This window comes from Microcaecilia unicolor, chromosome 1 (assembly GCF_901765095.1).
Source record: "Microcaecilia unicolor chromosome 1, aMicUni1.1, whole genome shotgun sequence".
NCBI classification, from domain to species: Eukaryota; Metazoa; Chordata; class Amphibia; order Gymnophiona; family Siphonopidae; genus Microcaecilia; species Microcaecilia unicolor.
The window spans coordinates 663457472-663484818 of NC_044031.1; the positions used below are offsets into that span (position 1 = coordinate 663457472).

A 27347-nucleotide genomic window follows, 5' to 3' on the forward strand; every position below is an offset into this window, starting at 1 on the left:
GAGAGCCAAACCAAGAAACACACAGTTTGTGAGACAACGGGGCTCATTTTCAAAACATTTAAACTTACAAAGTTCCATAGTGCTTTGAAAATACGCCTCTATATGTCCCTTGTCCCCCCAAGTTTGTCAGTGGTCTCCTGCCACAGCTTCCTGCGGCTGCTATGCTACTTCTTTAGGCTCATATAGCCCAGTGCTCCCACCATTTCTACCTCGTGTGGAATACAGTGGGGTAATAATATTTTTAATTTTTGTGAGGAATGGGAACAGTGCTAGTCATCAATCTGTGTATAACTGAAGGATAAATTTCGGAAAGGTGATGGCGATACAGAACTTAGGTTTCTTCAAATCAACACAAAAAGTGGCAAATGTTATAGGTGACTCTCAGAAAGAGACCAAAACGTGACACTGTTTGGCACAAACAGTGAGTACATTAACCGTAGTTAAGGGTATGCATTGCACAAATGTTTAGCACATCTACTGAATCCCCTGCTATAAATGTCACCGCACGCCACTGCATTCCGGCAAAATACAACAAAAAGGGACTGAAATGCAGAAAACCAAAACAAGAGGCTGGAAACTTGAAGAGCCTGTTAACAAAGTGTCCAAAAGCTACTGCTTACCCAGTTGTACCTATATCACTGCTCTCCTTGGAACCATCATCATCGCCAAACTGTTGGGGTAAGATTGATGTAGCTGCTGAGTTGTCCATCTCTCTATCCGGAAGCAAAGACAAGAAAATGTCAACTTTATACTAAATCTATATTGTTTATATAAAGACAGGTGCTGTAATGTGTTAGTGCTGTTAGGTGTCTTGTACAATGAAGTCTATCACTCATCCAGAACAAATAGAACTACAGTAGTTTCCAACAGTGATAACACAGGGGATAAGCAACTCCAGATCTTAAGGGTCACAAGTCATTAACGTTTCTAAGATAATCCCACACTGAATTGGCAGGAGATGCATTTGTGTGTACTACCGCTACTGTTTGCAAAGGCAACTCATATATATTCAGTATGGATATTCTGAAAACTCGACTAGTCTTCAGAACACAAAAACTGGACTTGCATAGATTAGAAAATAATTTGGACTAGAGCCTAAACTTATCTTTGTGGCTACACAACTTTTGAATTCTCCAATGAAACCGATAGTGAGATGCAATTTATTATCCTATAAGACACAGCAGAATGCAGTTTTTAGAGGGGTCAGCCAATGATCTAGGAGCAGACCCTCCCCTGTAAATTAAAAGTAGATATTACATTTTAAAGACAGCGATGAAATATGTGCCATCCCCATGCAGAGTGCTAATAGGACTATGAAAAAAGCTTATGGTACTAGGACACTGCCTCTTCTGTTAGCAAAATAAACTAGCAAGTTGATCACAAACTGAAGTGCAAGACAAAGATTAAATATGAATATTTTAATTCTATATGCAAATTAGTAATAGACCAATTCATTGAACAGAACTGCACTTCTGTTCCAATTGTATATATAACAAGTGAATATGTGTACAGACGGAGAGACAGACAGATGGAGGGAGTCTCCATAATAGGCATCATCCCTTGAACAAAATATGCCTAAAAATATTTACTTTAGTGATTTGAATATGCCAGCTTTAGGAATCTGGCTGTGCAGGATCTCTGGTATCTTAGTATTTTGTACAGTACTAGAGGAAATGCATTTCTGTTTCTATTTACTGTGCTGTACTGCATGCAGAGTCCAGCTTGGGGTTTCCAGTTCAGTTTATATCTGAACATTTTTATTTCTAATTTGTGATCATTTGTTCTGTATTTGGTGAAGCTTTATCCATATTTTGCACAGACATGGGGAAGCCACTGCTCGCCCTATGATTGCTAGCATGGAATGTTGCTACTAATTGGGATTATGCCAGGTACTTGTGACCTGGATTGGCTACTGTTGGAAACAGGATACTGAACTAGATGGACCACTGGTCTGACCCAGTATGGCTATTCTTATGTTCTTATAACCCATTTAAAACCTAAGTGTCTCGAATCAAGAAAACACAGAATAAAAAATCATATACAATACATACATATCAAACAAAATCAACAGTGCTACTCATCTATTATTCCCTTCAACATCAATGGTGCTAGTAATACATTATATTTTCCCAGTCTGATCAAGGTAAGGTACTTTGTGAGCATGTAATTTCTGTGAATGGATTTGTGGCATCCAACTTGTTCTCTTTTCCTAGCAAGAGATGTGTTCTAGGGACTGGTGTAACATCTGCAGTGCTGCTTTTTCAGAGTCTTTGGCTGGTGGGGCAGGTCACTCCACTGCTCAAGGACAGCCCTGCACATGAGTACTGGCACTTATCTTGCTAGACAAAAAGCACTGACTCTAAGCATATAATCATAGCATTATAAATACAGTGCTAAGGGAGTGAAAAGTAAACATCCTGGACTGCGGAAGCGTGTTATATTCCGACAGATACTATATAACAAAACAATATAGTAGGCTCTGAATAAAAAATGAGAGCTTTAAATTGGGAGTGTTATAGTCCACCTTATTTGGTAGCACACTAATGACAAGAGTCAGAATGCAATCACCCTTGATAACATCAAAATAAGTTGAGAGCAGTTTTATACAATGCCATACAGAAATTATACCAATGGATCAATTGCCAAGGAAACTAAACCTTCAGAGATAGTCAATTCCTAGGACAATAGCATACATTCTCCAAAGCAATAATGTCACAATCCAGGTTTTTAAAACATCTGTTATCAAGAATTAGAAAGACACAGGTGTTTCCCCTGTGCCCTATTTTTGCTATCATTACTCTAAATAGCAAGACCAGACAACAAACAAGAAACTCTGTGGGCCACAACAGCTAGAGGGAAGTTCCTTACAAGACTTTTTTTTTTTTTTTTTAACCTTTGGCTGGAAAAGGCCACAGCAACTGTTCTCTCCCTCTCTTAGTTTAAATGTGTTTCTTCAGGCATAGTATGTATTTTTCCCTTCTCTGAGGGCTTACAATTTAAGAGGCCAATGCTCAAAGGTTCATGGTAGAGTGAAACTCTACCATAATCCTAGCGCAGAAAACTTGCAGTGACATGCTCAAAGTAATGAGCATGCAAATTAATGCTGTGTTAAAAGGGCAGCAGTAATCTGCTGCTCAGCGCTAACTTTCCTGTCAGTGTGTGAGCAATGACTGGCTCAGGCATGGACAGGAAAATTGACATGTTAAAAAAAAAAAAAGGCATGTCGCAGCAAGCCCCTTACCCCCAACATATCCTTGGTTTTAGTGGAACCCAACCTAGCGCCACATACCCCCTTCCTCCCTCCAGTCACTTGCCCTTACGGTCTAGTGGTGTTTTCGGTTCGGCCCTCTCCACGGTCATATATTGACCTGGTGATCTAACAGGGGCTACCCCCCAAGCCCCTTCCTTGCTCAGTGCATCCCTGGATGCATCATGCAGAGCGAGGCCATTTTGAAGGTGGTATCCAGAGAAGCAGGAGTGAGTGGGCATTTTCCACGAGGTAGGGGGTAGCTTCAGCTAGGATCACCAGGTCAATCTGTGATTAGGGGAGGGGGACAGGGGAGCCACTGGACTAGAATGCCAATTTATGACTGGGACAGGAGGGGCTGGGAGGACACTGGAGTACAAGGCAATTCTGACTTGGGGGGGGGGGATACAGGGAGGAAGGGACCACTAGCTCCCCCCCCTTTTTTTTTAATATTGGAGGAGTGGGGGTGGGGGGGGTCTGATGCTTGAGACAGATCGAGGGGAAGTCATTATTTTTGGGGGGCTGGTGCACCAGGGAGGTTGGGTTGGAGGGAGAGAAGGGAGTGCTGCTAGACACCTCTCCTCTCAATCTTCTAATGCTGTCCCAGACCTGGCAGAGAGTTTCCCATGCTAAACACACCTGGGAAACTTTTTTTTTTTTAGAGCATGGCTGTGGGATGTGTAGTGACCGCATCAACATGCATTTCAATGCAGTTTGCGCTGAAACCATTAGAGCATTTGGTGTGCAGTAATGTGCACACAAACACAAATGCTAACCTCCTTTTTAGGATGGCATTAGTTTTGAGCATTGGCTCCTAAGTTTGTACCTGAGGCAATGGAGGATTAAGTGGCCTGCCCAAGATCACAAGGAGCCACAGTCACTGACAGTCAGAGGGACAGGTTCATAAATAAACTACAAACTGCCCAAAACATTGCTGCAAGACTTGTATGTAACATCTTACGATTTAACAAGGCATCACCACGCCTTTACTCATTACACTGACTTCTGATCAAAGCCACGGTTGCCTTCAAAATATGTGTCTTTGCATTCCAAATTATCTATGGTATGGTCCCTGATTATATGCTCTCTTTGATTGACTTCCCTACATGTAATTCCATCCCTGGATCCATAGAATTCCTAATTCCCCATCATCCAAAATGTAAAAAGATTGTTTACAAAAAAGTTTTCTCTGCTGACTTCTATCAATGTACTAATTGGTGGAATCTTCTTCCAAGGGCTGTTAGATCTGTACATGATTACAGTTGCTTTTGAAAATTATTAAAAATGTTTAAAAAAGTTCCTGCAACAAGATAATAGAAGACAGGAATAACCACTTTTATGCAAAATGCAGTTTCAAACTTTATCCTGTTTAACTGCTTATAATTTGATGTTTGTTACACATTACAACCTTGTAAAATAATTCATAAACTAATTTTTGTAAAGTTTCATATGGCCATACATAGAAAATTTAATCAACATTTTTCCTTTATCAGAAGATATGTATGTACTAAATTGGACTAAAAGCCACGTTGAACCTGAACTCCACTTGGGATAACGTGAGATACAAATGTCATTACAAATAAATAAAAACAGGAATTCTCACAACAAAATTGGTGGCCAAATTGACAATTTCTTGCTAAAACTCTGATAAATTTAGTTGACTTTCATTCATGGTGGATGCCAAAAATAAAAATCTGTTTGTGGTCTCTGTGCTGTAGAATATAGTGGCTTTTAAAATTGTACATTCAGAATCAGGCAAAGATGAACTTTATTATGACATCAATAAAGATGAAGCAAATGATCTCAAAAACTGATCTGGCCAAATCATTTGAAACAGAGGTTAGGAAAGTTCCAGGTCTTTTTAGTGTTAGATAAAATGTACACCTCCTTGGGTGAATCTCTTCATAAAAGTGGTTAACAAATCCCAATAAATAAATACATACATAAATAAATATGCAAATCATTCAGTGGTAACAAATTATCTGTGTTCTGTAAATCTCTGCTGTAGGGCAGAAAAACAAAATCTGCCTTTATGTGAAGTAGAGAACAAGGAGACGATTTGAAATGCAGAATTAAATGTCAGTGTAAAGATTTTTAGCTTGCTGCAGTGCTGTGAAGATGGTTTTTGAGAGCATATGCAGTAAAGCTTAGGTAAATGCCATTTGATCCCCTGCCTAATAGAATCGCAGATGCACATTCCAGTAACTGGCCACATGACCAAAGACACTGAATTTCTACTACTCTGTTTCTTGACCACAGGAGGTCACTGGAGAACTTAGCTTATATACAAAAACATATATAGATTTATAAAAAAAAAAAAAAAAAAGCTAAAACAGCAAATGCAATGCACAATGACTCTTTTGTGGAACCTTGCAGAGAAAACTAAGCTAAAAGAACAAAAGAAAATACAGTGAAACCTCGGTTTTCGTCGATAATTTGTCCGAAAACTATCGACGAAAACCGAAACCGACGAAAACCGAGGCAACAAGCAATTTTTCTTTTAAATGAATAAAAAAAAAAAAGACTAATGTATAGCATAAATGAACATTTAACATGGCATTTACCTTTCTGAAGACTCTTCTAGGTGTATGGAAGATGGAGAGAAAGGAGCAGAGATTATTGTTTGGAAGGGGGATCCCCCTCCATAAGGACACAATCTGGGGGGGTCACTTCCCTTCTTGTTCTTTTGGCACTAGGACCAGCTTCTGGGGGGGGGGGGGGGTCACTTCCCTTCTTGTTCTTTTGGCACTAGGACCAGCTTCTGGGGGGGTAACTTCCCTTCTTGTTCTTTTGGCACTAGGACCAGCTTCAGAGTCTGTGGACCCATGCCACACAAGAAACCTGTCCAAAGAGGTTTGTTTCTGTTGCCTCTTTAAGATTTGCCTAAAATGGGGCAAGACATTATCATTAAACAAGTTGCAGACACGGCTTGCAACAGCTTTGTCTGGGTGATTTTTCTCCACAAACACCTGTACTTTACTCCACATGGAGAGGATGTCCTTAATCTCTGAAGAAGGCACATTCTCTACTGTTTCTTCCTCCTTATCTGAAGCAACTTCTTCATCTGCCGTCTGTTGCACTTCTAGTTGAAGGTCTTGCAGCTCTTCAGTGGTGAGTTCTTCACTGTGGTCATCCACCAACTCTTCCATGTCCTCACCACACACCTCCAAACCCATGGAATTACCTAAATAAACAACTGACTGCACAACATGTGTAGGGTCATCAGGTGAAGGATCTAACCCTTCTAAATCTCTCTCATGCACACATCCTGGCCATAATTTCTTCCAGCCACAGTTTATCATCCTGGATGTCGCTCCCTGTCAAGCCTTATCTATGAGGCTGATGAAGTTGAGAATGTTGAAATGGTTTTTCCAGAACTCTCTTAAGGACAATTCTGTATCTGATGTCACATCAAAGCACCTTTGAAACAATGCTTTTGTGTACAGCTTCTTGAAATTGGAAATGACATTCTGGTCCATGAGCTGGATGAGTGGTGTGGTATTAGGGGGCAAGAACTTCACAGTGACAAAACTGAACTGCTCCAACAGTGCATCTTCCAAACCTGGAGGATGTGCAGGAGCATTGTCCATTCACAGGAGGCACTTAAGGGGCAAATGATTTTCCTGGAGGTATTTTTTCACATTCGGGCCAAACACTTCATTCATCCACTCAATGAAAATTGCCCTCGTGACCCATGCTTTCTTGTTTGCCCTCCACATCACACACAGTTTACTTTTGATCACATTGTTTCTGCTAAATACTCTAGGAGTTTCTGAATGGTACACCAGTAAGGGCTTCACTTTACAATCACCACTAGCATTACCACACAACAAAAGATAAGCCTTTCATAGGCTTATGTCCTGGCAGTGCCATTTCCTCCTGTGTAATGAACGTTCTCTTTGGCATTTTCTTCCAAAACAGGCCAGTTTCATCACAGTTGAAGACTTGTTGGGGAATGAATCCTCCAGCCTCTACGTAATCTTTGAATCCAGACACAAATTTTTCAGCATCAGACCTGTCCGAACTCGCAGCTTCTCTGTGCCTAGTAACACTGTGTATGCCAGTGCGCCTCTTGAATTTTTTGAACCAGTCTCTGCTGGCCTTAAAATCACTTAGTGGAGTAGCACTCGTCTCGGGCATTTTCTTAATGAGATCGGCATACAGCAGTCTGGCCTTTTCACATATGATGACCTCAGAAACAGAATCGCCATCTGTTTTTGATTGATCCAAATTAATAACTGTTCCACATCTTCAATTGTTTGTGATCTCTGTTTTGATATCACATTCACACCTTTTGCTACTTTTGCCTCCTTTATTGCTTCCTTTTTCGCCACAATTGAACTTATCGTGGATGGTGACTTCCCGTAAATGCGGGCGATTTCAGCAATCTTAATGCCACTCTTGTATTTTTCAATGATTTCCTTCTTCAACTCAATCGTGTTCCTGTCCTTCTTCTTTGAAGGACTGCTGCCTATAGAAACTTTTTTGGGTCCCATGATGAGAACAGGGACTTTTATACAGGCACTCAACCAGCAGCAGCAGCAGCAGCAGTAGTGTTGCAAAACAACGAACACTTGGTCAAAAACCAGCAGGGACTTTTATACAGGCACTCAACCAGCAGCAGCACTAGTGTGGCAAAACGATGAAATTTTGTTCATAAAACAGCAGCAGTGTGATCCCACAACCAGGAAGAACGCCTCAGAAGAACGACACATGAGAACGCAAGATTAGCTGCGTGGGCACGCCGACGAAATCCGAGGCGATCGACGAAAACCGAGACGAAAATTTTGCGAAATAAATCGACGATAACCGAAACCGATGAAATCCGAAGTCAACGAAAACCGAGGTTTCACTGTATATATTTTCTTGTTTGCTGAAAAGCACAGAGGCATTTCCAATTTTTTTTTCACTTCAATTTAGTTTTTGTTGTTTTTAAACATTATCTTAAGAACGTATTATTGGGTTAATTTTATAACAGGGCACCTAGGTTAAGAGAGCAGGAAGGCGTCTATCGGCACTATAAAGACACACAGGTGCCCATGGGGCTCATTTTCAAAGCACTTTGACTCACAAAGTTCCACTGGAATTTCTTTCTGAGGAGGTAAGCCGCTCCTATGGCCTTCCTTTATCAACTACTACTACTTATTTCTAAAGCACTACTAGACGTACGTAGCGCTGTACATTTGAACATGAAGAGACAGTCCCTGCTTGACAGAGCTTACAATCTAATTAGGACAGACAGGACAAACAAGAGATAAGGGAATATTAAAGTGAGGATGATAAAAATAAGGGTTAGGAGTTAAAGCGGCATCAAAAAGGTGGGCTTTAACTTAGATTTGAAGACGGCCAGAGATAGAGCTTGACGTACTGGCTCAGGAAGTCTATTTCAGGCATATGGTGCAGCAAGATAAAAGGAACGGAGTCTGGAGTTAGCAGTGGAGAAGAAGGGTGCAGATAAGACAGATCAAGCGGACAATAGAAGATTTTAAGGACAAATTGCCTTTATGTGGCCCATGAAACAATATGAACAATCTGTCTGACTTACAAAAAGAATTTGTGACAGCCAAGTAACACAACAGGGCTCCATGTACATCAGTTTATTAAGAGTTCAAGAACCAGATTTGTCTGACACTGAACGCCTCTGGAGGAAATCTCGCACCCACACTGATTTCATTCACTACAAATTCATGCTATCCTCCTTCCAGTCCTCCCTATTCCACGCCAAACAGGACTACTACACCCAATTAACTAATTCCCTCAGCTCTAACCCTCGTCGCCACCCTTAACTCCCTCCTCAAAGTCCCCTCCGCTCCCACCCCCCCTCACTCTCTCCTCAATCACTGGCTGACTACTTCTGCGACAAGGTGCAGAAGATCAACCTCGAATTCACCACCAAACCATCTCCTCCTCTTCACCCTATAGCCCACTCCCTCAACCAACCAACCCATGCCTCCTTCTCCCTCTTTTCCTGATATCACTGAAGAGGAAACCACCCATCTTCTTTCCTCCTCGAAATGCACCACCTGTTCCTCGGACCCCATCCCCATCAACTTACTTAACATCATCTCTCCTACTGTCACCCCCTCCATCTGTCATATCCTCAACCTCTCTCTCTCCACTGCAACTGTCCCTGACACCTTTAAGCATGCAGTAGTCACACCTCTGCTCGAAAAAAACCATCACTTGACCCTACCTGTCCCTCCAACTACCGCCCCATTTCCCTCCTACCCTTTCTCTCCAAGATACTTGAATGCGCTGTTCACTGCCGTTGCCTTGATTTTCTCTCCTCTCATGCCATCTTCGATCCGCTTCAATCCGGCTTTCGCCCCCTACACTCGACTGAAATGGCACTATCTAAAGTCTGCAATGACATGTTCCTTGCCAAATCCAAAGGTCACTACTCCATCCTTATCCTCCTTGACCTATCTGCCACTTTTGACACTGTCAATCACAATTTACTTCTTGCCACACTGTCCTCATTTGGGTTCCAGGGCTCTGTCCTCTCTTGGTTTTCCTCTTATCTCTCCCACCGTACTTTCAGAGTACACCCTAATGGCTCTTCCTCCACCCCCATCCCGCTCTCTGTTGCGAGTTCCTCAAGGATCTGTCCTTGGACCCCTTCTTTTTTTCAATCTACACCTCTTCCCTGGGCTCGCTGATCTCATCTCATGGTTTCCAGTATCATCTTTATGTTGACGACACCCAGCTTTACCTCTCCACACCAGACATCACTGCGGAAACCCATGCCAAAATATCAGCCTGCTTGTCCGACACTGCTGCCTGGATGTCCAACTGCCACCTGAAGCTGAACATGGCCAAGACCGAGCTTATTGTCTTCCCACCCAAACCCACTTCTCCTCTCCCTCCACTCTCTATCTCAGTTGACAACACCCTCATCGTCCCTGTCTCATCTGCCCGCAACCTTGGAGTCATCTTCGACTCCTCCCTCTCCTTCTTTGCGCATATCCAGCAGATAGCCAAGACCTGTCGCTTCTTCCTCTACAACATTAGCAAATTCGCCCTTTCCTCTCTGAGCACACCACCCAAACTCTCATCCACTCTCTCATTACCTCTTGCCTTGACTACTGCAACCTACTCCTCACTGGCCTCCCACTTTGCCACCTATCCTCCCTTCAGTCCGTTCAGAACTCTGCTGCACGTTTTATCTTCCGCCTGAACCGTTATACTCACATCACCCCTCTCCTCAAATCACTTCACTGGCTTCCGATCAGGTACCGCATACAGTTCAAGCTTCTCCTTTTAACCTACAAATGCACTCGATCTGCTGCCCCTCCTTACCTCTCTACCATCATCTCCCCTTACGCTCCTACCCGTAACCTCCGCTCTCAAGATAAATCCCTCCTTTCAGTACCCTTCTCCACCACCGCCAACTCCAGGCTCCGCCCTTTCTGTCTCGCCTCACCCCATGCCTGGAATAAACTCCCTGAGCCCATATGCCAGGCCCCCTCTCTGCACATCTTCAAATCCTTGCTCAAAGCCCATCTCTTCAATGTCGCCTTTGGTACCTAACCACTATTCAAGAAATCTAGACTGCCCCAACTTGTCATTTCGTCCTTTAGATTGTAAGCTCCTTTGAGCAGGGACTGTCCTTTTTGTTAAACTGTACAGCGCTGCGTAAACCTAGTAGCGCTATAGAAATGTCAAGTAGTAGTAGTAGAATGCTGGAAGAATAATTACCTGATTTAGATGAATGTGCTCAGCTCAAACAGTAGAAAAGCAACCAGGATGAGCAAACTGGATTTTTTGTATCCCCCTGAAGCCCTGGGAAAGAAGATCCAGAAGAAATCCACCTGGGTGAACTCAAAAATCCCACGGTGTGTAGCAAAAAGTAGATGAAGTAGGAGAGGGACCATGGATTCCAGAGTCAAGGGAAGCAAACTCAGTACTTGATTTATTGATCATAGACTCGACACAGGACCTGTGCTTCAGTCAAATGATCTGCTTCAGGAATCTTATGAGTAAATAAATGAGCAAAATTTTCGATGTCTTGTCTTTTAATCTTGTGACACTAAATATTTCATCTTGCTACCTAGCTTGGCATACACATGACACATATTTTACCTATCATTTGTGACACCACCTTCAGGACCAATGTTTAGTGTCACAAGTTTAAAAGACAAGACATCAAAGATTTTACTCATTTATTTACTCATAAGACTCCTGAGGCAGGCCGTTTGGCCAAAACACTGGTCCTGTGTCAAGTCCATGAGCAATAAATCTTGAAGTACTGAGTTTGCTTCCCTTGTCTCTGGAATCTGTGGTCCTTCTCCTACTTCGTCTACTTTTTCCTCGACAAGTTCAACACAAGTTCATCTGTAATTCAGCTTTTTACTTTGCAGCCCCGGCCCTGCAGAATACATTACAATTGAGTATTCGTAGTGAACACTCCCTCCCCCTTTTCAAATCATCAATTAAAACATGGCTTTTTGAAAGGGCTTTCTGAACTACTAGGAGGAGGAGCCTCCGTGACTGACTTCTGTATTTCTGGGCTCATTTCCCTTTCCCCACCCCTCTTCATGGCTGTCCATGGTTTTTCTCCCTGTCCTTTGCCCTTTCTAAACTGCTTCTAGTGTAACTGATCTTCCGTCCTATCTGTTTTTTGTAGTTCCTTTCCTATGCTTTTATTTTTAGTCTGTAAACCGCTTGGTTCCTCTTTGAGTAAAGCGGTGTAGCAAATCAAAGTAAAGTAACATTACATCTACAAGTACAAAATTTTTTCAGGTGATAAAACTAAAATGCCCATTTAACGTAGGATCAACTCAGCATAATTTTAAAAGTGGTCTCTACTATGATACTTTCTAGTATACTCTAATTTAGCTGCAATATAACTGTTAGGATGCTTTGACCTATTTTCAAGTTCAGATTTATTAGTCATTTTCTTCATGCACTAAAATAAAGATTTTATGATACATTTTAAATGTCACTGCTGTTTCTATGTACATATGCTGCTTTGGTTCTGGCTACAGAATATCCAGAAAGGAGACCCTTTGAGCAAGTCAATTTTTTTTGACTTGGGGGTGGAGTGATATGGAGGTTACTGTAAATGTGAATTTAAGCCCAGTGTTCATGGGTACAGCAAAGATTCAATTTTGAGCCAGGAGTTTTAGGGAAAAAGTAGAAGAAATTGTCTCAATTCTAAATTAGCTAGGGAAAGCTAAAGGGAGCAAGTGTACTCAAGGCCACAGAATGAATGAAAAAGGAACAAACCTGATGTATTTATTTTAGAGCCTGACCAATCCAAAAAGCTGTTTTCGGTGAACCGAAAACAGCTGTCTTAACTTTCTGTGGTTTGGCAGAAAATAATCCCTGCTTTACGGTGGTTACTGAACCTGGCACTCCAGCAGCCCCCCTCTCTCTCACTGTCCCTCACCGCTGCAGTGAAAATACTGCTGTTCTCACTCGGCCCAAAGTGTCTCTCTGTGACAGGAAGTTTTAAGGCAGAACTTTCTGTTACAGAGAGGCAGGCTTCAGGTCGGGTGAGAAGCAGCACTGTTTTTACTGCAGCGGTGAGACAGACCTGCCAAGTGTCTCAATGAGTGTCTCCACTACTGAGAAGCAGGTTTTCTTTCACTCCACAAGCCCAACAATACTGATCTGTGGTGCGTGCGTGCGTGCGCGTGTGTGCAGAACCTGGCAGAGAAAAGGTCTACAAGGCTACACAGCTGAGCCCCCTCTCAACATCAAACCAAGTCTGGCTCCGAAGTGCTGCCCCAGGATGGAAAGCTCTCTATGAAGCCAACCACAACCGCGGATAGAGAGAGAGAGAGAGAGAGAGAGAGAGATGTTGTTGCCCCCACTCCTCTCTTTCGCAGGACACAGAACTGTCCATGGCATGAGGAGGCCAGCGCTAGGAAGGAAGCAAGTCCGAGGGTGGCTTCTGATGAAAGAGAGTGCTGCACTCTGCTGTGGTGCCCAACACCAGCACAAGCCACTGTCAGCCCTTGACAGCGACTGACCCTGTGAACATACTGACAGCAAGCAAGGTAAGAGGAATTGGGAGACTTCTTGGGACTGGGAGTTGAGTGGGTCTGGGAGAGGGGAAGGAGGGAATAGGAATGGACCAGGAGCTGAACACAGGTGGAAGAAATTATGCTGGATAAATAGGTAGATATAGAGGAGGGAACAGGAAGATGGAAGAAGAGAGACGAGTGAGAGGGAATGGGAAGGCCAAGGGGAGGAAAGAGAAAGTTATGGGTAGGTGTAAAAGATCAAGGAGTGGTTGGTAGAAGCGATATCAGGATAATCTGATTTTGAAGATCCAGCTTTTACCCACCCACCTGCATCCTCAGATCCTCTGTCAGCTGTATTCTGAGCCGGATCCTGCTGTTGGCCACATCCCCAGATTCCTTGCTGTCTCCCACCCCCAAAAAATCATGCCATTCCTGGGCCTGAGACAACACAAGATCCAAGGTACACAGCAGCAGGATCTGGCTCAGACCTTGGCTGGTCAGTAGTGAGCATTTGAGCACTTGGAGCAATCATCCGTTGTATGTAAAGTGTCATGGAAAGCTCGATGCAGTGAGATATAGAGTCTCATGATGAATTTAAATTGTAATTCCCATATTGCAACATTCACTGTAAATTTATAGACACTGAGTAAGTAAGTCTTCACCTGTGAGCCCTGCAGGCAAAGAAATGGAGAGATCCACCACCCACTTTCATACCAACACATCACAGTTATATACAGGAAGGTTCTCTTGCAAATGACCATGATAATACCTAAGTGGTACTGAAAATTGTGCATCCAGACCAAACATTTCTACCATGGTCTCCCACACCACCGCAGACAGAGATGCGATTGGAAGGGAAATAATATAATGATGTGACTGCATAAAAGCAAATTGGTCCATACAGTGGTGGAAATAAGTATTTGATCCCTTGCTGATTTTGTAAGTTTGCCCACTGACAAAGACATGAGCAGCCCATAATTGAAGGGTAGGTTATTGGTAACAGTGAGAGATAGCACATCACAAATTAAATCCGGAAAATCACATTGTGGAAAGTATATGAATTTATTTGCATTCTGCAGAGGGAAATAAGTATTTGATCCCCCACCAACCAGTAAGAGATCTGGCCCCTACAGACCAGGTAGATGCTCCAAATCAACTCGTTACCTGCATGACAGACAGCTGTCGGCAATGGTCACCTGTATGAAAGACACCTGTCCACAGACTCAGTGAATCAGTCAGACTCTAACCTCTACAAAATGGCCAAGAGCAAGGAGCTGTCTAAGGATGTCAGGGACAAGATCATACACCTGCACAAGGCTGGAATGGGCTACAAAACCATCAGTAAGACGCTGGGCGAGAAGGAGACAACTGTTGGTGCCATAGTAAGAAAATGGAAGAAGTACAAAATGACTGTCAATCGACAAAGATCTGGGGCTCCACGCAAAATCTCACCTCGTGGGGTATCCTTGATCATGAGGAAGGTTAGAAATCAGCCTACAACTACAAGGGGGGAACTTGTCAATGATCTCAAGGCAGCTGGGACCACTGTCACCACGAAAACCATTGGTAACACATTACGACATAACGGATTGCAATCCTGCAGTGCCCGCAAGGTCCCCCTGCTCCGGAAGGCACATGTGACGGCCCGTCTGAAGTTTGCCAGTGAACACCTGGATGATGCCGAGAGTGATTGGGAGAAGGTGCTGTGGTCAGATGAGACAAAAATTGAGCTCTTTGGCATGAACTCAACTCGCCGTGTTTGGAGGAAGAGAAATGCTGCCTATGACCCAAAGAACACCGTCCCCACTGTCAAGCATGGAGGTGGAAATGTTATGTTTTGGGGGTGTTTCTCTGCTAAGGGCACAGGACTACTTCACCGCATCAATGGGAGAATGGATGGGGCCATGTACCGTACAATTCTGAGTGACAACCTCCTTCCCTCCGCCAGGGCCTTAAAAATGGGTCGTGGCTGGGTCTTCCAGCACGACAATGACCCAAAACATACAGCCAAGGCAACAAAGGAGTGGCTCAGGAAGAAGCACATTAGGGTCATGGAGTGGCCTAGCCAGTCACCAGACCTTAATCCCATTGAAAACTTATGGAGGGAGCTGAAGCTGCGAGTTGCCAAGCGACAGCCCAGAACTCTTAATGATTTAGAGATGATCTGCAAAGAGGAGTGGACCAAAATTCCTCCTGACATGTGTGCAAACCTCATCATCAACTACAGAAGACGTCTGACCGCTGTGCTTGCCAACAAGGGTTTTGCCACCAAGTATTAGGTCTTGTTTGCCAGAGGGATTAAATACTTATTTCCCTCTGCAGAATGCAAATAAATTCATATACTTTCCACAATGTGATTTTCCGGATTTAATTTGTGATGTGCTATCTCTCACTGTTACTAATAACCTACCCTTCAATTATGAGCTGCTCATGTCTTTGTCAGTGGGCAAACTTACAAAATCAACAAGGGATCAAATACTTATTTCCACCACTGTAGTTGGGAGTCTGTGGTCAGCCCTCAGGTCTACAAAACGTTTGGAGAATCCATCTTCGGAGAGGACATAGAAAAGCTATATTAGTCCCGCCTTTTTCCAGTGATAAAAGGAAGGAGAAGAGCTCCCCACTGGGAAGACCAAATTCCCTGATATGGGCAGTAGAGGAGACACACAAGGGTTTAAACTGTGGAATTTGCTCAACCATCTCCAAGCCCTGCGAAGGGGCATGAAGAGGGATGTAAAACACGCGGGAGTGCGGACAAGGGTAGGGAGAGCGTGAAGCTAAAAACTGAAATGAAGGACAAGCAGGAGACTAGACACTGAAGCAGTACAAGAAAAAAATGAAGAGCCACAGAACCAGTCAGTGAGGTGCCGCATACAACTTGCTATAGAATAATTTAACGCTAAGTACCCCAAGACCTCCCAGCTGCCTGCACGGCTATTTTATTATTAAACACAATATTGTTCTTTGAAGTTTTCCCCTCTTCCTTTTTAGTTGCATGTAATCTCTGCAAAGCTACATCACTGTTACTGCTAACTTCTCTGGGTGTTCAGCTGTAGTATTCCAGCAATGCTCTGATGGACCAGACCCTCTTTTTTGTTCACAGCAGGGACAATTTAGCTGTCTTTGTTCCTCTCTGACCTACAGCAGCACTTGGTTTTGAGCTTTGGTTGTTTTTCCTGACCTCTGCAGGCAGGGTTCTCTGTATATCCTGTAGCCACTTATATGAACTATAACAGGTACCATACTCAGTGCAGAGGCTCCAAAGGTTTGTGACCCCTGAAGCAGGCGGTTTGTGCGCCGAAACACAGACCCGTGTTGGGTAATCCTTTGGTGACTTAAAAGATACTTCTTATGCAACTCCTGGCTTGATAGTTGTGTGTCATCCTCTACTATTTTTCGTATTCCTTGGTCTTCGGTAGTGGCTGCTTCCCGTTTTCCAGACTTAACCTTATTCTTTGCTTCTTAGCCCCACTGCATACATGAACTTATCATCAGGACCACAGCAAACCAAGATCTGGTGAGGCAGCTTCGCAACAGCCTTAGTTACATACAAACAGAGCATGTAAACAAACAAGGAAGTCACAGAAACATAAGTTTTCTTTTTGTTTTTCTAAAAGCTTGAATTACTGAAACTCATATGGTTTTGATATAAATTCCTCTTCTTAGGGAACAGCAAGCATGAACAGATAAGGAGAAGCAAAATATAAGAATAATCCTACACCTTTTTGCCTGAAGACTTGCCAATTTCTCTTGGATAAGTTGCAGCTTCTGAAAAACCATGATGAAGAAAAAGAGCACACATAAGTGACAAGACTGAGTGGGGCCAGAGGGAACATGAGGTCATGGATTGGTTCTGAAGAATATCATCAGTGCATCTTTTTTAGTCAGCATTTATTCAGTAACAAGCATGGTTTGAAGCTGTTTTACAGATAACCATTTATGAAGGGTTCTAAAACACAAAAAGATTTCATAGGTCAAAAAATCAAGGCAACCTTTGAAATCTGAAACACAGCAAGTTAGCTGTTACAACTCAAAAATCAGTAGCTGCTGTCTATTCTATTTAAACTGTTTAGCCACAATGCGAAGACAGTGAGATATACATATTTCATTTTCTCAAGTTGCCTAGCAATAAAAGCACCCTAAAATATGAATTATTGATAGCTTTGTAAGTACTACTATATTATTAAGTACTATCAAATTAAACTATAGGATACAAAAGTGGGCTATATATAATATCCATAAAGCCATTTATATTATGCTTCACAAAAGAGAATTATGAGGGCATATCAGTGGGTAGTAATTGACAGTTAAAGCCAAATGAATTTTGACACTTACAAAGAGCATAAAAGAAAAACAAGTGAGGAATACATGTGTAACATGGCTCATGTAATTCCTTCCATCCTTTTTGGCTCTGAGGGGAAACGAATCAGTGTCTTCCAAACAGTGGATTGGGATGCCAAATGGAGTCACATCAGTGGATGAGGGTCACAGAAACAGGGCTGCTCCTAGTTCTCCTGGACTTCCACTGTGACATATCCAGAGGTGGCAGTCAGCTTGGGGCCTGAGAACCTGTAAATGTTCACAGGACCCACCCCCTATTCCTGTACTGAATTCTGTTAGACTGGAAATCCATGCAAAGCGCTGGAGTCTGTGAGCACACACTGACACATAGAGCCTTGTACTGAAAGTGTGCCATCACTGCTGCTGCTTCTGTCTTCATGACTTGGATATGTGAAGGAAGCAGAGTGGAAATCTTTATTTAAACAAACATATGAATTTTAAGTGTTAAAATGTGATCATGTTGGACAAAATTTTGGGAAGCACTGGGCTGAGTTGAATGGATAACAATATCCAAACATTCAATTGATCTGGAAAGAATAATAAAATGAAAAAGTGTGATAATTATCAAACCTTTAGATGTCAGTGTCAAAATATTTCAAAGGATGAACCTTATAGTTTAACCACAGTGTGTCACTGATCCAAGGCAACAGGTACTGCCATGCTTCTCCACAACTAGGAGGCCACACACCAATAGCAAACCACATAGTTTTGCTATTAGGTATCCTCTTTCATAGCAATAAGGAAGAAAGATATACCATTCAGTAACTAGGTTTCACATAAATACATACCTGCAGGAAGTGACATCACCTGACAAAATGGCCACATAGGTAATTTGCTCCCACTCACTTCCAGCTCTTTATAGTAGTATCCTTTGCAGCAATCCAGGCTGAATTTGGTGGTGTAGGTGGCGGAAACCCTCCCAACCACATCAGTGATGACCATGAAATGTGAGGTGATTGATTTGCAGGAAATGTCCTATGCAGCAATAGCATAGGACCACCATGAGAGTTGCAATATGGTGACAGCCTCCACAAGTGCTGCGTGGCTCCACACCTGTGAATGCAGAAGCTGGTTCCTGTCCTGAGGTGCTAGATGAAATCTGGCAACGGTTGGTGGACATTAAGGCCCGGATGCTCAGAACTCTGGTGTTGTAGGGAACAGCGCTGGAAAACACCAGCCTGAACACCAAAGAAAAATATTATCGCACAATGCTCAACACCAACAATATGCAAATTATATGCATCTTGTTAGTGTTGAGCACATGCCTACGAGAGCTATGCAGTAAGCACATATCTTGTGTGTATGCCTAGTCAAGAGGGAACCCCGGGCAGACAGCAAAAACGTAAAAATATACAAGTAAAAAAAAAAATTAAAAAAGAAAACATAACACTTGAGATGACACCAGAAGCAAGTTGCAGAAACTACAGAGCTGCACACAGAGCTACAGCTTTCTGGTACCCACAACCTACTGCATCAGAGATTGGTGGGGAAGCCCTTGAGATTAAGCAATGGGCTTTGTCGGCATTGTTACACGGAAATCGCTAGGCCCTAAATTTGAATATGACACGAAACTATTCAAAGTTGTTAAAACGCATGCGGATTGTAAAAAATCGCAGGAAGACCTTAGGAAATAGGAAGACCAAATGGCAGATGAAATTTTAATGTAGACAAGTGAAAAGTCATACACACTGGGAAGAATAATCCAAAACATAAATTATTTGATGACAGGTTCCAACACCCAATAAAAAGATCTAGGTGTTATCGTGGACACTATGCTAAAATCTTCTGCCCAGTGTGTGGTGGTGGCCAAAAACGCAAACAGAATGCTAGGAATTATCAGGAAAGGGTTAAAAAATAAGACAAGACTATTCTAATGCCTCTGTACCACTCCATGGTGCAACCACACCTTGAGTATTGTGTGTACTTCTGGTCGCCGCATCTTAGAAAAAAAGATATAGCAGAATTAGTAAAGGTTCAAAGAAGGATGACCAAAATGATAAAGGGGATGAAATTCCTCTCATATGAGGAAAGGCTTAAGAGGTTAGGACTCGTCAACTTGGAAAGGAGATAGCTTATGATAGAGGTCTACAAAATACTGAGTGGTGTAGAACAGGTAAATCGATTTTTTTACAGATAGATAAAACAGAGAAACCCTTAATAATAGGTGCTATCACTTGAAGCAACACACCCCCAAAATTGGAAATGACAAGGATAATTATGATGCCAAGAACTCTGCCAAATGTCTCATTTTCACAAAGCTACTAAGAAGCATAAAAACATTGCCAATATTGGACGGAGACAGCTTCTCAGTAACCAGGGCTGTGGAGTCGGAGTCGGCAGCAATTTTGGGTACATTGAGTCGGAGTTGGAGTCGGCAAAAATGTACCGACTCCTCATACATTTGAATAAAGTACTTCTCTGCTGTGAATAAAGCTTAGTACCTAGTTGTTTCACTAGTGTGAAGTCCAGCTGAACTATTTTGCTGGAGCGCTTCCCTCTGCATTTACTGACCTGCTGTAGAGCACCCCCTCTCTCACCCCACAGTGAACTTAAGCTCCAAGAGAAGATCATTCAGCACACACAGATAAGGCAGCAGAGAGACTCCACCCAACTTCCTCTCTCTCTGCAAGAAGAGCTTTATATTTTAGTGGAAGTGGCACACCATTCACAATGGCAAAAAGAATGTCAGGAAACATGACAAAGTCTGCTGTTTATGAACACTTTACAATATCAACAGATGGGAAACATTATGTATGTCAATGTATTATAGAAGATGATGATGGTGAAAAAGCATGTGATGCAAAAATTAGCAGTTTCAGTGGTTATGAAAAAAAATGCACCTACAAGAGCATCAAATTTAAAAAGACACTTGCAGCGTTTCCATCCTAAAGTGTTAGAAGCTGTGAATGAGAAAGATAGCAATGAAAACATTCCATCTACTTCAGGGTCAATAAAAGATCAGAAATCTACTGGAGGCCAGACACAACTATCAAGATTTTTTACAGCTGACAAAGTTACTATAACAATGACACCAGAAAAATTCAAAAACCACATAATTGAAATGGCAGTAAAGAATATTATACCACTATCTTTTTTTTTTTACAACCAGCCTTTTTAGGCTTAAATGGAGAAATGGATAAAAAGCTTGGAGTTTCTCTGGAACGAGAAAGTATAAGGAAACTTATACTTGAAGAGGCCAAATGTAAGAAGGAAGAACTAAGAAAAAGTCTGAAGGGACGTTTTGTCTTTATTAAAATGGATGCATGCACACGTCACAGAGTCAATTATTTTGCAATTAATGTTAGATTTGCTGATGAAAACAAAAAAACAATAACCCAGACATTAGGAGTAAAGGACACTCAGGCACATCATACCAGTGAGTATCTGCAGAAGTTAGTGGAAGGTGTTTTAGAAGATTTTGAAATTAAAAAGGAACACATTCTATGTATTGTAACAGATAATGCTTCAAATATGTTAAGCACAATTGAAAAAATGAAGGAAGTTGATGAAGAAAGCAGCTTACAAATATCAGAAGATAGTTCTGCAATTCAAGAAAGCTGTGAAAGTTTGGATGATATTGCTGAAGAAGCATCTAAGCTTATTACCATTCAACATATGCGTTGTGCTGTTCATACTCTGCAACTAGCAATAAGAGATGGATTGAAGGATCGTCATGCGGCTACACTAATTAGCAAGTTGAGGCAAGTAGCTGTTGCAGCCAGGATCCCTAAAACAGATGCTATTCTGAAGAGACGTGCTGGAAAAGGAGCCATTTTGGATCAAGCAATGCGCTGGGGAAGCACTTACTTGATGATAAAGCGTTTGCTTGAACTAAAAGACTTTCTTGAAGAACTGGACAATGTAAATGTTTCATTAAAAGAAAACCAGTGGGCTCAAGTTACAGAATTAGAAAGGCTACTTTCTTACCCTTTTGCTTTTACCAAGAAGCTGCAATATGAAGATTTAACACCAGGTAAATTCTTCTTGGAATGGAAGGGCTTGATATATAACCTTAACAAAAGTGGGGGGTTAATTGCTGATGGCATTGTATCTTCAATGAGGAAAAGAGAGGAGCTCTTGCTGGATAATGAAATTCTCTTAGCTGCTATTTATGTTGATCCAATGAGCCGAATTTTGTTGAGCAGTGACCAAATTGCTGCAGGAAAACAGGCACTCTATGATATAGCAGTTCGCATGAAAGGGTTGCTACCTGAAACTCATAAACCACTGGATGAAGCTAAAGCTATAAATACTGGTGGTAATGGTAACTCAGGTTCATCCTCTTCAAATGAAGAAGAGAATTTTCAAGCCTATTTGGACAAAATGGAAGCTTCAAAAGCAAAGCGATGTCGGTTAAGCATGGAAAAGCAACCTGTAAATGTCCATATAAAGAAATTCATGCAAGAGTTTTTTAAAGGATTAAAAGAAGTGGAAAAGTTTGACCGCTCATCAAAACTGACTATAGAAGAAGCCATCATTGTTTATCCAGAGATTGTCAGTGATGCAGCTAGAACCGTAACAGCAATGCCACCCACCCAAGTCAGTGTTGAAAGACTGTTTTCAGCACTGAAAATAATCAAATCAGATTTAAGGGCTTCTATGAAGGAGGATCTGGCAGAAGCAATTCTGTTTCTAAGAACAATATATTAGTTAATTTTGGATTATGTTTAACAGCTATTCTACAGCTATATATGCCAAGTTTAAATAATATATAAGTTGTTTTAGGTTTTCCAAATGTTTTTGGTTTATGTAGGTTGACTTTGATTTTGTTCTAATTTCCAAAGGATGTGGTTGTTCCAGATTTTTATACTTGCTAATGCTATGATGACTTTATACTTGATAAAAAAAAACAATAAACATAACCTTATTTATTGCATTTGTATCCCACATTTTCCCACCTATTTGCGGGCTCAGTGTGGCTTACAATAAGATATGAATAATAGAAATACATTTGTTACAACTAGGTTATGGATTACATTGAACAGAGTTGTGCGAGCCATTCGAATATCATTGGGAATATAACAATGGGACATCAACATAGAAACATTGGAAGGAGACAATGGGAAAAAAGGGTATTGTTAGACACCAAGACATATGGTGTACATAGTTCCGTGAATAAATGTATGATTGACTGGATAACGGGATGAGGGATCAGACGTGGATGTGTATTGCATTGGTGAACAGTGAGTGTGGTCTCTATGTGTTTTGGCTCTTTCCGTAAGTTTGTTCAAATAGGTGAGTCTTCAGTAGTTTACGGAAGGAGGCTTGTTCGTTAATCATTCTTAGGTTGCGCGGTAATGTATTCCAAGACTGCGTGCTCATGTAGGAAAAGGTTGACGCGTGTAGCGTCTTGTATTTCAGGCCCTTGCAAGTTGGGTAGTGAAGGTTGAGGTGAGTTCGGGATGATCTTTTAGCGTTTCTGGGTGGTAGGTCTATTAAATCAGACATGTACGCTGGGGCTTCACCGTAAATGATCTTATGGACTAATGTGCAAACTTTAAAAGTAACGCGGTCCTTGAGTGGAAGCCAATGTAGTTTCTCTCGTAGTGGTTTTGCCCTTTCATATCTAGGTTTTCCGAAGATGAGCCTGGCTGCTGTGTTCTGGGCTGTTTGAAGTTTCCTCAGTATTTGCTCTTTGCAGCCTGCGTACAATGAGTTGCAGTAATCCAAGTGGCTAAGGACGAGGGATTGCACTAGGCTGCGGAAGACGAATCTTGGGAAGAATGGTCTTATCCTTCTCAATTTCCACATGCAGAAGAACATCTTCTTGGTTATGTTGTTTGCGTGGGTTTCGAGTGTTAGGTGGCGGTCGATAGTCACTCCAAGGATTTTTAGCGTTTCTGAGATTGGGAGTTTTAGGTTTGGTGTGTTTATCACGTTGAATTCAGTTGTGTTGTATTGGGAGGTGAGTATCAGACATTGGGTTTTTTCTGCGTTTAGTTTCAGGCGGAATGCATCTGCCCATGTGTTCATGATGTGTAGACTTTGATTGACTTCGTTGGAGATTTCTTTGGTGTCTTGTTTGAATGGGATGTATATTGTCACATCATCGGCGTATATATACGGGTTGAGGTTATGGTTTGATAGGAGTTTTGCTAAAGGGATCATCATTAGGTTGAATATGTTTTTTTATGTGTGTTTTTTTGTTTAAACTTTAGGATTAATGAATATTTATAGTTTCTTTAATAAATAAAATAAAAAGTCACAATGACATAGATTTTAAACCTAAACATTAACATGCAGCCTTGCATGCTGCACTCTTTCAGTCAACATGCAAAAAAAAATACATATTAAAAACTGAGGAGTCGGAGGTACCATAAACTGAGAAGTCGGAGTCAGAGTCGAAGGATTTTTGTACCGATTCCACAGCCCTGCCAGTAACCACAGACCTTTCCAAATTATCCAGATTTCCAGAAAGCCATTGTCAACAAGATAAGGTGCTGCCCTTTCATAAAGGAAATGGGAAATTTAAGGATATTTGGAAAGGGTAGACACACACGTCTGAGTAAGAAACTCAAGCTTCCATGTTAAAGATTTTATTGCTAGCATCCATAAGATCACCAATCCTAACAATGCTATTAATATTCCACACACAGCAAATGAACATCTGTACTTATGCACTGCAACATGTGCTCTTGACAGGGGAAACCATCTGCATACATCTTTTTCCTCTTCATATTTCCTACCTCCTTTCTTCCTTCCTCCACACCCAATCTCAAGTTTAGGGATTTACAATCTCACCCACATGGAAGCTGAAATGCCCTGTATTTGTGACCAGAACCAGATGGGATAAATTGCTCTCCTACACACAGTAAGCACTTTCATCATTTCTCACTGTGTGGTAAGGAATTCCAAATACAGGCAGCATTAAATAAAATTGTTTAGCAGATTGTGCTCACCCCCATAGTACAGCTGTAGGCTGATGAGGTGCCAACACAAACAAATTTTAATGTAGAGGTCATCCTGCTTTTCAATCCCTGAATATTACAAGATAGTGCCTGCATTAAACCAATCAATGAGCAGCTTGTTGCTTTTAAATCATAGTATTTTGTTCACTACATTTAAAAGTAAAAACAAATTGTTCCTGTATCGAAGATGGAAGGTTTTTTGTATGTCAATGATAAAGAGGTTTAGCTCTAGAGACTTAAGTCTAGAGCTCATTCAGGCTTTTCCTTCCATTTTTGATACGTCTATGCACACCTGATTCTATGGCGGAGTGGAGAATTAGGGTTTTTGGTTGTGGTTCACAATTTCAGTTCTCCTTTTTTTCTCCCAATATCGGTGTAGTTGTTTGATCTTAAAACATTACCTACCTACTGCTCAATATCTGGCTATGTTCTTACAAGCACACTGTGTACTGTGCAGATCCCCAGAGTACAGCTCTCCTTCCATTTCCCCAAATCAGCTCATCTGGATAAAAGTAATCCGTGATAACTCTCCTTATCCCTACGCTCTTTTTATTTTTTTATTTATGGATTTTAATATTACATTCATATAACATAAATGCTTGAAATATCAGCAATATAACAAAAATAGGAAATAACTTTTAACCCTTAATTAAGGTAAGCAGAGAATTGCTCTAAAACTTAGTCCACAATAGTTAGACAAGATACAAGGAAACAAATTAAAAAAAGGAAACATAGATCAAATCAATTAGAGCAGGGGAATGCGGACACTTGCAGCCAATTACCCAGCATATAATTAACTTGTGGGAGCATTCAGGGAAGCATCTCTTACACCTTCCTTGGATATTACAAATTCCTGCAATTTCTTTGGGTCAAAAGACACATAATTTATCAAATTAAAGGACACTAAACATCTGCAAGCAAATTTTAGTACAAATGTTCCACCTAAAGCAAGTATTCTTGGTTTTAAACCCAAGAATTCTCGCCTTCTTTTTTGCGTGTCTTTAGCTAAATCAGGAAAAAGCTGAACCTTAGCCCCAAAGAACAATGCATCCATATGTCTGAAATATAATCGAAATATGTTGTCTCTGTCTGGTTCTAAGGTAAAAGTTACTAGAAGAGTTGTTCGTTCAGTAACTACTTCCAAAGAGCTCTCTAAGAATTCAATCAGACTTAATTCAGGTTGAGGATTCACGGTTGGAGTTCTAATTCCACTTATATACTGGGCTCTGACTATGGGTGGAAAACCATCAGCCGGAATTCCCAATATTTCTCCAAGATATCTTTTCAACATTTCCATAGCAGGGATTAATGGTGAATTAGGAAAGTTTAGGAATCTCAAATTATTCCTCCTTCCATGATTATTCAAATATTCAAGCTTCCTATTTAGAATATCTCTCTTCTTAATGACTGTTGTGGTAAAGCTCTGTAGTTTTTAAAGTTCACCTTTTAGTAGATCTATTTTCCCAGACAAAATTTGATGTGATTGCTTTAAACCAGAAACTTCTCCCTTAAAGGAGTTAGTTACTTGAAGAAGGGAAGAGTTCAATCCGGCTATGGCATCCCACAGGGCTTCTATAGTCACCACAGCTGGTTTTCTATATCCCCCGATACCAATGGAAGCAGCTCTCAGATAAAAGGAGAAAGAAGGCTTACTTGCCCACATATCCCTGGTTGTTAAAACTTCTGGGGTCGAGGTAGTGGCGGGTCCTCCTTCAGCAGCTTGGGAGATCAACTCCTCACCGGGCGTCTCACAACGCTGTTCCTCAGCTGACACCAGACTGCTTCCGAGTCATGGGGGAGCTGTGCTGGAGGGACATCGCGGATCCAACTGAAGCAGGTGCCGGCATTTCCGATGTCTGGATGCCGAACCTCTTCAGAGTCACCTGTCGCAGGGTAAGGTTTTCTCCAGGGTTGGAGGAGGGCTGACCCCTGGTTTTCCCTTTTCTTTTCCCCATGTGTAACACTGGGAAAAATCTCCAATGCGTCAGGCAGAGTCGTGGAGGGTCAGGAACTCAAAGACGCGTGACCGCTCAAGACGCCATCTTGCCTCCCCTGTAAGCCTTTCACCCCTACTCTTATATATAATTTTAGTTATTTACTTTTGAAAATAATCATAGTATGCATATGTAGTATTGCATCATACCTTATGCTATGAATTTATCTGATTGGACAGTTTAGATGTACCATACAGGTCTTTATCTGCTGTCATCTACTATCATCCTTCCTTTTCCATATTGTGAACATTATCACACAACAGAAAAGGAGAACTTCTATTCCGCTACTTGCCAATAGGCTTAGTACAGATTACAAAAGAGTTTTAAAAGTAGGGAAACTAAAATCCCAGATTACAATTCAAACTTAACACTAATAGGAAATTCTACACATAAAGAACATGGCATCTCTGATCGCTCAATAATAAAACCAAATTTACTCATTTCAAGCCAGACATTTAGGGCTCCTTTTACTAAGCGGCAGTAAACCCATATCGCTTGTTATACAGGAAGTACCGCAGCAGCCCGGCGGTAGTTTCCACCCATAGGGCGCTGTCATTTCCAGTGCTACAAAAATTTAATTATTTTTCTACCATCGGAGCGTACCCAGTGGTAATCGGGCAGTGCTGCGTGTTGCCCAGTTACTGCCAGGTTAACATGAAGCCCTTACCGCCACCTCAATGGGTGGCAGTAACAGCCCCCCCCCCCAAAAAAAAAAATGGCTGCATACGGCCATTTTCTGCAGGAAGATGAGACTTTCCTTTTACTAGCAGCTTGGTAAAAGGGGCCCTTAATACATTTTCAAAAAAAGACAGGATTTCAGAAGTTTCCTAAATCTCAGATAAGAAGGTTCAAGTCCTCAAGAGTGGAAGTCAAAGAGTTCCAGTAT

General features: G+C 41.7%; 1 protein-coding gene across 5 annotated transcripts in view; it reads right to left on the minus strand.

The window, feature by feature from the left end:
• HMG20A (high mobility group 20A) overlaps window positions 1-27347 on the minus strand; it is a 175190-nt gene that overhangs the window by 76914 nt on the left and 70929 nt on the right. For 4 of the 5 annotated variants that reach the window (XM_030186968.1, XM_030186933.1, XM_030186950.1 and 1 more), the window contains one exon: window positions 621-713. In XM_030186968.1, the coding sequence (XP_030042828.1) occupies window positions 621-713 (93 nt within the window). Of the gene's footprint in view, window positions 1-620; window positions 714-10945; window positions 11030-27347 lie in introns of those variants that run through there. The other variant, XM_030186959.1, reaches the window with a different exon arrangement.